The sequence below is a fragment of the Anoplophora glabripennis genome, unplaced genomic scaffold (genome assembly GCF_000390285.2).
Source record: "Anoplophora glabripennis isolate ALB-LARVAE unplaced genomic scaffold, Agla_2.0 scaffold1249, whole genome shotgun sequence".
In the NCBI taxonomy this organism is placed as follows: domain Eukaryota; kingdom Metazoa; phylum Arthropoda; class Insecta; order Coleoptera; family Cerambycidae; genus Anoplophora; species Anoplophora glabripennis.
Genome location: NW_019417337.1, coordinates 31,335 through 44,249, shown reverse-complemented (window position 1 = coordinate 44,249; position 12,915 = coordinate 31,335). Strand labels below are relative to the sequence as shown.

The 12,915-nt window shown below is 34.0% G+C and overlaps 1 protein-coding gene across 1 annotated transcript in view; it reads right to left on the bottom strand.

Moving 5' to 3' along the window:
* LOC108915245 (hydroxysteroid dehydrogenase-like protein 2) overlaps positions 1–12,915 on the bottom strand; it is a 46,414-nt gene that overhangs the window by 10,805 nt on the left and 22,694 nt on the right. Inside the window, exon 2 of the mRNA XM_023456190.1 lies at positions 5,587–6,010. Within this exon, the coding sequence (XP_023311958.1) occupies positions 5,587–5,987 (401 nt within the window). The 5' untranslated portion in view covers positions 5,988–6,010. The remainder of the gene's footprint in view (positions 1–5,586; positions 6,011–12,915) is intronic.

Here is a 12,915-nt window from a genome sequence, read left to right as displayed (position 1 = left end):
TTTACACATCTTTACCAGTTTCGCGATAAAAAATTACCTGGAGTCGGGATCGGCGTACATCTCCATGTACCGAGAGTTGATGGTGGGGTCGACGACGGCCCAAGCTCCCCCTCGGAGCTCCCCGTTGGGCGGGATGTAGATGATGATGGGCTGCTTGTACTGCCTCAGCCCGTCCACGATGTAAGCCCCGAACTTCATTATCTGCTCGTACATCTCCTTCATGCCGCCGCTGAAGCCCCTCCAGTTCGCGAACACCATCAGCGGCAGGTCCTCCCGCAAGAAATCCTGGATGGCCTGGGTGGTTTTGTACGAGGAATCTGGGAACCACACCTGCCCGGCCTGCGACACCGTCTGGAATGTCGTTTACGGATTAGTGTTGGCTTCAAGTGTACACCCGGATCAAGTCGAAATGGTTTTTTAATTTCAAAATCCCCGACTTTTTCCCGTTTTAATAATAACATGGACCAGGGGCCTATCGTCAGGTGTTAAGGAAAATTTTTTATCATGGCATTAAAGGGTTAAGATGGGACAATTTATTAAAAAATTCTACGTTGCTGCAAAGTGAAATTAAAGCAATTATTAGTAGTCCAACCAAATTACGTTTGGAGAAAAAAAAATTCTTACCCCGACTTTTATAAGTGGAAATTGGGCAGGGGCGGCGGAGGGTTGATTTGGGGGGTTGAAAAGTTATGAAAACTTGTATCATTGGGATTTCTGGCAAAAGTTGACGTCAAACAAAAAGGTATCCAATACAAGAGTTGTGGATCATGCAAAAATCTACAACTTTTGTAGAGGTCACTTTTTAACATAACCCCAAAATTTCTGAGAAAAATGCGAAAAACAGATTTTTTTTCTGATTTTTTGTTTTTTATTCCTCATTTCGGCAAAAATATTTTAATTTTGATGAAACTTGGTGAAAGTATACCTTTCTCTGTTTTAAATGACCTCAAATTTTTTTAGATAAAAAAAATCAAGAAGTTTCTGAGATATTCATTTTTTTCAAAGAAAAATTCTACTTAAAAAATTCATCATACAGACTTCTGCCGGTAATCATTTTTTTCGTTTAGAAATATACTTTTTGGTGAATTAAAAAGATCTATAATAACAGTTCAAAAACATGCTCAAAAATGCAAAAAAATAAAAAATGACTTGCAGCAATGAATTTTTCAGTTATTGTTGATAATTTGTTGAAATTAAAAAACATTCAAAAACTGATTACACCTAGGGTTGCCAGATGTCCGGTTTTCGACCGGACAGTTCGGTTTTTTTGATGCCTGTCCGGTTGAAAAAAGTTTGGTAAACCGGACAAGCAAATGTCCAGTTTTTTGTTGAATTCATAAAATATCCTGCAATTTGGGGAAAAATGTTTGCCTAAAAACGGTAACAGCGGCAACAGCGCGCGGAAAACGAATTTATTTCGCCGCTGAACTTGTTGCGCAAATCTAACAGGCAACAATGCACTGGATTCGTAGAGTGAAAACTGAAAAAGTCCGCATCGCTTGATAGTTCCGTAAACTTGTGTACTGCGTTGGTATGACTCATAGCTTATCTCAAAATCCACTATCTATATGCAAGTGTTACACTTTATAGTAAACGGTAGATATGTGGTGTACCTTTTTCAAGAAAGAGGTAGCACCAAATGTGTTGAAGCTAGTGCAATATGTTTGCAGCATTCCCATATCCAATGCCTTTGTAGAAATTATATTTAGCGTTATGGGAAATGTTTGGACAAATGAAAGAAATCGTCTCTTCGTGGAAAGCGTAAAATGTGAATTTTGCGTTTTCTTTAACAAGAACTTACTTAGCACTTGCACTGAATTCAAAAATAACATATCAGGTAATAGAGAGTTGTTAAAAGCAGCGGCATCTAATGCAAAATATATTAAAAAATGAAAAAGATTTTAACGTTATTGACATTTTTTTTACTTAGGTATAAATATTGTTTTGTTTGTTTGTTTGTTTTTCATTGTGAAATAAAATAATTATTTATTTAATTTGTTTTTTTCTTTTTGGAATGCTGTCCGGTTTTTTTTTCGAGCACATCTGGAACCCTACGTATATCCCGTGTTACGTGTTACAGCCAAATGGCGAAACTTCTAACTTCTCTAAGGGCGAAACCATGGTCAGCAAAAGACAAGCGCATGGGCACTGAGCCGAATTCCGGTTTATTCTGGAAATTATTAAGAGACCTCAGTTAGGTACAATAAGTGAGCCCCAATTTGCCACAAATAAAAGACTAACTAATCCCAATTGGATCAATTCTAAAAAAGTACATTCACTTATCCGAGCAAAGCAACTCACTTGGGACTGTCGACTAAAATAAAATTCCAACTGAACTATCATATAGCCACAAGACTTTTTTTGTTGTGGTAGCAAACACGTTTCAGCAAAACGTACTTACTTGTGGCACCATGAATTTTTTTCTGTCACAGCAAAAATTTTACTTACTGTAGCTAAAATATCTTAGCAAAGTCCCTGGCTTGGTGGATTTCTTTCAGTGTAATTATTCAAAGAGAAAAGACGACCATGGTATAGGTATTAAGTGTAGTAACATTTTTCATATTTGCATCAGCAATATTTGAAAATTTCATGGTAGTTTAATTTTCATAATTTCAGTTTGGCCACAGACAAAATAGCTAGCGCCACAGACCGCTCCTGGAATAGGCCAGCAATTTTAAATTTCCGAATTGCCGGTAGAGTACACCACCAGCAGAATTTTAGGAAGAATCAAATACAGCGGCCCGCATATCTAAACGTATCCTAGCAACATATAAACAAGACTTTGGTAATGTTGCCAGGCGTACTTACGGATTTCTTTTGTACACTTTTTTATCAATATCTGTTTTTTGCGTTACTGTATTTACTTCAATGTATGATGTAGGTATTGATAAAAATGTTTTTAAAGAATCAACGAATATCTATGTATGTATCATATGATATTCTGCAGTGGTGTTACAATTAAGTTATTTAATCATAATTTCGTTAATTAGCTACCTACTATTTTCATTTTTTGGTATTGAAATACTGCAGAAAATATATTTCCAAATAAACAAAATTCGTAATAATATTTTAAACAGCTTGTAATATAATTTTTTTAATATTTGATGATGACGATAAATTTATTTAATATACAAGGTGGGTTATTAGTACGTCGCGGAATGTAGGTACAGGTTTTTTTTTTTATTTTGACATCCACTTATAGGTTTAATAATTAAAGATAGAAAGAAACTTTAAATACAAATGTACGACTTTTCCTTTATTTCATTTGACATCAAAATTTACTGGCATAAAATATATATGTTTAAAATAAAAAAAATCATTAAAAAAAATTAAAATTCATCCTTATGAAAATAACAAACAACGCTTTTTATAACTAACCTTTACAACAACATAAGGAGAATAACTAAAAACGAAATAACATTAATATACCTACAATTTTTACAAATCAACATGCAAGTGATTGTGATGATACAGTTGAAAATATGTTTCAATTTACTATTAATTGCTTCAAAAACAAATTCAAAATTATCAAGCATTTCGTCCTGTATTTTTTTTTCAATACTTGTAAATTTTCAGGTAAAAAAAATATGTCTAAAGGACTGACAATGAGATCGGGGCTGTTTTCTGGCCACCTAAGGTTTCTAATAATATTTTTTAGTGTTCGTTGACGGGATTCTTCCTCCAAAATAAATTTGCCAATATTCCTGAAGAACTTTTGCACATTATTGTTATTTGAATAATACAGTTAATTATGTTTTATTTTTCGTCATCAGAATAACCCATTGTAATTTTTTTAATTTTTTAAATTAAAATGGGTTATTCTAATAATGATAAATCCCATGTATTTTTAAAAGAAGGTTCGTTTCTGTCGTTTTTGTCTGATTGTGTGCGAGAGAGATAGAGTTATAGTGTGCGATAGAGATAGAGTGACTCTGTCCTCATAGAGAGCTTATCTCTCTCTCTCTCTGCTGTCTTCAGGAGTCTCCCCAACAATTTCAGGACACCTAGGGAGGGAACGTGGGGTAGAGCACGTGGCCTTGTTAAGCCTTCGTTATCGATCTATGATGTCAAACAGTATAAGAAAAAAAAATGGTTTTTGCTCGTAACTCGGAAATGGCTGAAAATATAAACAAATTTCCCCTTGGTTCTGAGTAAAGCACTCGGTGGGTGACGCAGAGCGGGGTGTTACAATATATGAAAGAAAAAAAAACAGGATTTGCTTAGACTCATAAGTATCAAAAAATCTCTCATGGTAAACAAATAAATCTCCCATGGTGAACACGTGAAAAACGTCAAAACCCGCATGTCAAAAAAAAATCGGGACCAACGGTGTGTGACGTCATAGGATAAAAAAGTGTTTATAACTCGGAAACGGTGCGTTGAATCGAAAAAATAATTGAAAAATGTCAACCCCTCCCTCCCGGGTTCTGTATGTTCCTTCTGCGTTGAATGCAAAAGGTCCGAAGTCCGTATGTCGAAAATAAATTCTGGAAACAAGAGGTATGTCGTGTTATAGTAAAAAGGCCGTATAACTCGGAAACGGTGCGTTAAATCGAAAAAATAATTGAAAAAATCTCCCCACACCCCTGGTTCTGTATGACAGTTCTGCGTTGAATGGAAAAGGTCCGAAGTCCGTATGTGGAAAATAAATTTCGGAAAGAAGAGGTGTGTGAGGTGATACAGTAAAAAAGGTCTTATAATTCGGAAACGGTGCGTTGAATTGAAAAAATAATTAAAAAAATCTCCCCACTACTCTGGTTCTGATTGTCCGTTCTGCGTTGAATGGAAACGGTCCGAAGTCAGTATGTCGAAAAACAAAAAAGTTAGTTAGTTAAAAATTGCAACAGCAGTAGCGAACGCATTATCTTATCTCTGTATTGATTGATGATTTGTTGTTTTTTTTTTAAATAAATTTCGTATTCAACTACTCCTTGAGGTTCCAGCAATTTTACATTGTGTTAATTTTTTTGAACACCTTGTGTCACAAATATGGGCACTACCAATGACATCCATAATATGCAACACTTGTGTCAATAAATAATTATTTACCTATCTAAAGAAATCAACAATAAGAGGCAGTACCCATCTAAGGATACACAATCTGTATAATGCAATTTTTTTAAACATAGGTTTTGATATCGTACCATATTGGAAGTCGACGCACAAATCTAAAAACATTACTTTCGAGTTTTTGAATTTTCCCATTCCAAGGTGATATAAAATAAATAATTAATTAGGTAAATTCATAGTTTTAATTCTAACTTGATTTATTTTATTTAACATTTAAGGCAAATGTGATTTCCAAACACAAGATAAGTTCCATATCTCTTTAATTACATAATTGAAAGCATTAAATTTATTTAGCAGTTATTATTTGGCAACAAAGCCACCGCTGGAACTGCCGCCTATTAGCAAGTAGAAGAGTTACCACGCTAAATTTTATAGCTGGAAGCCGGCTAAGGAGACCCTGCTTCCATTTCGGGTTTCCAATTTCCAGCACTTAAGTAGCAGTCTGTAGCGATACGCTATATTATCTGTGGTTTGGCGCAATATTTTAGGAACGCCACTTGTACATATATTACATACCATTTTCCAGATTCACATCCAGTTACATAAAATTGATATACAGCTTGCGTTTCTGTAACAGTATCCAATGTCAAATTAGTTTCAATTGTTTTAAATAATTCTGCAATCTTGTCATCAACCTGGCCCCACTTTTCATTGACATTTTGGGTCAGAAATGTATTTGGGGATTCTATTGCATCAATATTGTCATCCACAAAATAATCTAGGATTAGTTGGTCTGAATTTTCTGGAAAACAAGCGTATTGCTTAAAATTTGATACTCCATTTGTTCTAAGCACATCCTCATCAATAAAGAAATTACCAGTACATGATTTTGGATCTTGAATTAAAATATAGTAGGCTGCATCTGCTATTATTTCTGGTCGTCTACTATATTTTGCAGAATCTTCACCCATAAGCATTTTAACTGCTGCTGTATATATTGCTGAAAGTTAATCATATATAAATAAATAACAGAGTATTTCAAACTTAATGCCTTGGTCTTACCACGTAGAAACAAAAAAAAATAAATAAATTCTACTTATACGATAAGCCGCGTTAGATGTGAATCAGACAAGAACTTAATGAAAATAAGCGACAAATCTTCATTGTTTTAAAACTTTAGTTGCCACTCAAACATTTTGTAGCATTAGACACATGTAATTAGATAAATTATTAAGATAAATAAAACATTTAATATACGAGACGTTGAAATTGATCTGGAACGTCCCTTTATTGTATCGCACAATTTTGATGATTATTTTTTATATATACAGTGGCACTATCACTAATGCACTTGATTCTGCAGATGCATTAAGACAGTCTGTACACATAAAAAATTATCGAAATCGTACAACGCACTAAAATATGACAGGAGTGCACCAGATCAAACCTGAGCATCCTATATGTGTCATTATAATAATTTGTTTAAGTTGACATAAAAGTATATAAAAATAAAAATATATCTATTGCAATAGGGTTAATAAATGAAACTAGAGACGTTAGTCAGCTCAGGGTTAAATTCACTGATAAATAAACAGAAATAGCTTGTCAAATTTTATGCGGTATACTTCAAAATTTATCTATGTTGAATGAATTTTAAATTTCCACGTAGAATTGTTTCATACACCATGGGGACTACACAAGGAGCACGAACTCCATGTAAACAAATATCTTACCAAATTAGAGGCCGTTAGTGTCGAAATAGTGGAAGGAAGATAAGGAAAGCAGCAGTTTGAATTAAAAACCAATTATGTCGTTTTTGTGATTTGTTAAAAATTATAGGTTACTTTGAATTAGATAAATAAAACAATGAATAATAAAAATATGTCGGTGCACAAGGAACACTAGCGATCCTAGCCGTAAAAACTATAAGTAATTTCTATTATTACATTGACAAATTTTGTCAATTTTCCCGTTTGAATACGTGCTCCTTGTCTAGTATCCTTGCACTATAGCATCAAACATATTTTGCTGCATTATAGAGCAAGAGCCCGTGATCGCCAAATCTTTCTCATAGTATAAAAGCTGAAAGTTTTTCTGCGCATGTCTTCAACAAAGGTAGGAACGATCGGCGGCTATGAAGTTTGGATCATCGTTGCTTTGGCAGGTAACAGGTAGCAAAGGTGTATAAAATTGCTACTAAAAATCGTCAGAGTATAAAGCGTAATTTTTTTATATTTTGTTCGGGACAATATTAGAAATCACGTCATCCATTGCCAGACACTTGTATCGTAACAACCCCCCCGTCGGACATCCTTAAACTTTAAATGTAATTCTACTTACGTCAGAAATTAGTGCGTCGAAGTACGATATTTCCTTTATTATAAAAGATATCAAAAAAAGTTATTTACAAAAATTGTAGCCAACTTTAAACTGCACATTTTAAAATTATTTTCGTATATACAGGGTGTTACGTATTACCGGGGTGAACCAAACATACTATTTTTTAAATGGGAATGGGATTATTTCAAATTTAGATTAAACTCATCTCTCACATGCTTCCAATATAGGGTTTAATTATGTTATACAGGGTATTTCAAAAGTTATGGTCAATTGTATACGAGAATCATAGGGAATGCTTTATAAAAATGAAAGAACATAAAGTGTATTTTCAGTTTTTAAAATAAAATGGTGTGATTCATTTAAAAAAATTGAGTAAATTATGTGCCCGAGTTTTGGCTCGCCCTATATTCAGCTGTTGCAATAATAAAGAAATAGCACTTTCTCGTAAAACTGTACCAATATCAAAAAGTTATGCCCGCAAAAAATGATTGTTAAGTTGTTCTGTTTAGAGTATACAGGACGCTGAAATGAGAATGATTCTCGTAAACAAATGACCATAACTTTTGAAATAGCCGGACAGTTTCGACAGTTCTAACATCTTGCCAGACAAAGTTGAAGGTCAGCCGTAGGTGCGAACGCTGAGGCAATATACATCCAAGCGAATGTGAGTAAAGATAGTTTTTTGGATTTATCGGATAATTTCATTGTACTGGGTATCCGCAAATTTCACCGACAACGTTTAACTGCATATTCATGACGATAAATAAATACGATTTACGAAAAAAAGTTGAATAAAAACTTTTTGGTTTTTGAGTTACAGGTCTTCAAAGTTGTCAAAAATAAAACTAATTTAATAAATAACTTCATAACCCTTTTACCGATCGCGTTCAAATTTGACACCTTTATTTGAACTTTATGGAGACATTAAAAAGGTCGCTTTATTTTAAAAAATTATTGTCTCTTGAGAAAATCTTCTTCAGAAAGCCATTCTTGAGAAAAATGGTTTGATTTGCAAGGCTGTATGTTTTAGTTTACGTAGCAGTGTCACGGATTTAAAACTTTGAGTTCAGTAGGCGATGAAAACAAGATGTTGATTGCTGTGGCGTCAGGTAATGTCATTATTGTCGTGTTTCTTTGGGATTATCATAACTTCACATATGCAAATTATGAAGTGTCCGCAGCGTAGCAAGACAATTAAATGTATGAAAACTAATGTTCACAAAACTTTAAAAAAGCAACTTCTTCGGTCATTTCATTGAAGAACTTGAAGATGTAGATCCCAACGCACGTGAATGGCTTCGCAGAAGACAATACCTAATATGCCTCAAAAATTGTTTTATACCGACATATCTTGGTTTACAAGGAACGGAGTTGTAAATTTTCATAATTTGCATGTGTGGAGTGATGAGAATCCTAAAGAAACACGACAATAATAACATTACCTGATAGCCACAGCAATCAATATCTTGTTTTCGTCGCCTACTGAAAAAGTTTTTTAAATCCGCGACAGTGCTACGCAAACCTAAGTATACAGACCTGCAAATAATGCCATTTTTCTGGAGAATGGCTTTGTGTAGGCGATTTTCTCATGAGACAACTTTTTTTAATAAAATGACCTTTTCAATGTTGCTGCCCGTTTTAAAAAATACTGTAAAAGTTTTGATCGCTAAAAGGGAGAGGTAACCGGAGAAAACTATCACCCTGTATATCGATTTGATTAAAGCTTTAAGAAATAATACGCCATAAGAGTCCAAATAAATGTACCAAATTTAACGGGATCGGTAAAAGGGTTATGAAGTTATTAATTAAATTAGTTTTATTTTTGACAACTTTGAACGCCTGTAACTCAAAAATAAAAAGTTTTTATTTAACTTTTTTTCGTAGATCGTATTTATTTATCGTCGTGAGTTTGCAGTCAAACGAATTGATTGACAATGTATAATTTTTAAATACAACTTTAGATTTAAGATTTTTTTTTGTTCAAGTAATTTTGTTGGAAACGTAATATTTTTCCTAACTAATGAGTTTTTCCAGAGTTTCTTACAAATATGTAAGTCCGTTCTGGACGCTGGTATTTGAAATTAAAAAGCAGAAAGTTGACCTTAAGTCAGTGTCCAATTAAAATTTATTCATAAATATACAGGGTGATTCAGTCATAATGTCATTAATTTTAACTACGTATTCGGAAGGCTTAATAAAGACAGAAAATCGGAGAAAAAATGTAAAAAATAACTCCCGCTACGAGGGCGGCCCTGGCAGATGCCTGGATGTTCGGAAAATTTTGTAACGTAATGTCTCGAACAATTGTCGGCTGAAGCGAACAGCGTTGCCAAGTTCACATCATAATGTGTGGTTCACATTTACTGTTAAACGTATTCAAGTAAATAAAGGAGCATGCTGCATTTTATTATAAATAATTTTAACAATTGTATTAACTTAGTGCAGAATGTTTTAACAAGCCTGACTTCTCGAAGTCAACTTTCGTTAAAAGAAAATAAATAAAGCAGAGGTAGTTACCTGTTTGTAGGCACACCGTATTTTATCAAATAAAAAAAGTCGGCACACTACTAAATACCCGAATATACAAAATACACTACACACCATTAACCATTAACAATTTAAAGCGTTTATTCAAATCTACCACCGTCCATATCTCCCGCATTTTTCCAACTGCATCATACCATACCGCGCAGCGAACGTGCAGGACATCGATAAAATAACTTAAATGTGATAGAGGCTGTTTTAAATTTAGTCGAGGAGCAGCTTACTATTTCCGCTAGAACAATTTCAAGGCGACTGGAGATATCACAAACCAAAGTTTGTCGGATATTGCGCGAGAATTCACTCAACAAGTACAATTTTGAAAAAGTTCAAGTTTTAGAACCAGCTGATTTCCCCAATCGTCTTGAATTTTGCAGGTGCAGCTAAATCGAAGTGCAGCAGACGCTAACTATATTTTTATTTTTAAAACAAAGTGCGCTGGACGGATGAACTCTGTTTTAGTCGTGCTGACATTTTAAACAGGTAAAAAACATTTAGTTTATATTTACACTAAAGTTTACATTTATTATGTAAACTTTGGTTATACGCAACTGCATATTGAATAATAAATTGAAATACTAAAACTGTGTATTATTTATCATAATAAATTATAAAACGTTAAAACGTTAATAATATTAAAAATGATAAATTGTAATAACCGTACATTGGAAAACAATCATCCGTATTCATTACATTCAATTTTTCTTTGATAAAAGACAGATAACTTTTTGCTCTACTTTGCATGGAATACAATCCTACTACAGTTCGTATTAGTCTAATTAAACTCACCACTTTCAGGCTTTGCGACCAAGTTTTTTGGATTCAGGAGCTCAAAATACTACGAATAAGTTGTTTACAGCCGTGGCACTCTGTTGGCCACGGCACCCTATCTGGCTCCTAGACTATGCAGACGTACACGTGCAAATTAAAAGAGGGTCAAATAAAAAGGCTATTGACCCTAGATACAGGTTAGCCTAGGTCGGAAACACGTACCGAGTTGTTTATTTGTCTCCGTCCAATTGTTTTTTTTTTATCTTCTATTACTTACAGTCAATATTTAAATACTACATACATTTCACCCTCTCTTTATAATTTATCTAGTGAGTGTTGGTTTTTATGTCATTATTTCTGTAATGAAATTGAAATGGTTGTGAAATGAAATTTAAATTATTGAACTCTTGGAGTTTTGTAACTTCAATATTAAATTTTATTTAAAGTGAAACAGAGCTAATTTCTTTGCAGCCATAATAGTCACATTTGGTCAGATGAAAACCCGCACACTACTCGTCGGTTTAGCTTTCACAGGAGATTCGGCGATGTATGGGCAGGAGTATATGGCGATCGTTTAATTGGGCCGCATTTTCTACCTGAACATCTGAATGGGCCGCGTTACTTTCAATTTTTAGTAGAATTGTTTGAAAACCTTCCCCTTTAAATGCTACGGGATATGTGGTATATGCACGACGGAGATCCGGCCCATTTTGCTCGCGATGTCCGTGGATTTTTAGACGATCAATGCCCCAATCGGTGGATAGGGAGATGAGGGCCCATAATCCTATGGACTTTTGTATATGGGGTTATATGAAATTTGTCGTATCACACCGAGGTAGAGAATGTAGAGCAGTTGCGGAATCGTATCGAAGATGCCGCTGAAGAAATACGTAACAACCCTGGTTTATTCCATCGCATCCGCCGCTCATGTATCTAACGTGTACACTTGTGCATAGACGGTAACGGTAAGCCCGAAGGCTTACAGCAAAAAATTAACATTATGATGTTAATAAAAACTGATTTTTGGCAAGACATGCTCAGACCTCCTCGAGGTTCTTGCTGGGCAACAATAACAATTTAATGCGTTGATTGCATAATTATAAAAAATAATTTATAGCATTTTAAATTATTATTGGCTGACGTGAGAAAACCGTTTATTTATTGTCTTTATATGAGCTAAAATATATAAATATGGCAACGTTGCATCTAGGGCGCGTTGTTCATATCGTAACCGTGCGCAAATTCTGAATAACCGATTGACGTCAGCTGGTGAGTAACAGCCTGAAAAGGGGGTTAAATAATGATTTGAAAAAAAAATTTTTCTGCTTAAATATGCATTTAATTTTTTTTTAAATCACGCCATCGTATTATACTCATTTTTCTCTATCTGCTCTTAAAATTAATGACATTATGAGTGAATCACCCTGTATACCGATTTATAAAACATCAGTAACTAAATAAATTCCCACAGTGTCTATCTGAATTATCTTAAAAATTATCTTAAAAATTCACATGACGATTTTCAAAATACAGACTAACACAGTAAAATACGGTTATAATTTTTTAGGCAAATAATTAGGTATGAAGGTCTTAATTATGAATTTATCCCTTCGATGGACTAAATCACTAGCGTAGTCGCATATGCCAAAGTAAATAAGTCAGAAGGCAAATGCACTTCATTTTTCTAATTTATTTACAAGCCTTCACAGTTGTCAAAAATAAAACTAATTTAATTAACAACTATTTAGACTATTATGGCGTATTATTTCTTAAAGCTTTAGTCAGATCGATATACTGGGTGACAGTTTTTTCCAGTTACCTCTCCTTTTTAACTGTCAAAACTTTTACACTGGTCGTATTTTTTTAAAACGGGCAGCAGCATTGAAAAGGTCGTTTTATTTAAAAAAAATATTGTCACCTGAGAAAATCGCCTACAGAAAGCCATTCTTGAGAAAAATGGCATTATTTGCAGATCCGTATGTTTCGTTTTGCGTAGCAATATACGGATTTAGAACTTTGAGTTCAGTAGGCGATGAAAATAAGACTTGATTGCTAATATAAAATCTGCCTTTCGGCGCGCTGCCGTCCGCTTCCGTGCGGCGCGCTCTAGTGAGCGACAACCTTAATGACACTACTGAAAAGTCTGAATGACGAATAATTCCTAAATAAACAATAATAATTGTACCTGATTAGGTAATTACCTTGTAACTGTTGTATACTTTACGCTAATATAATATAATATAATATAATCAC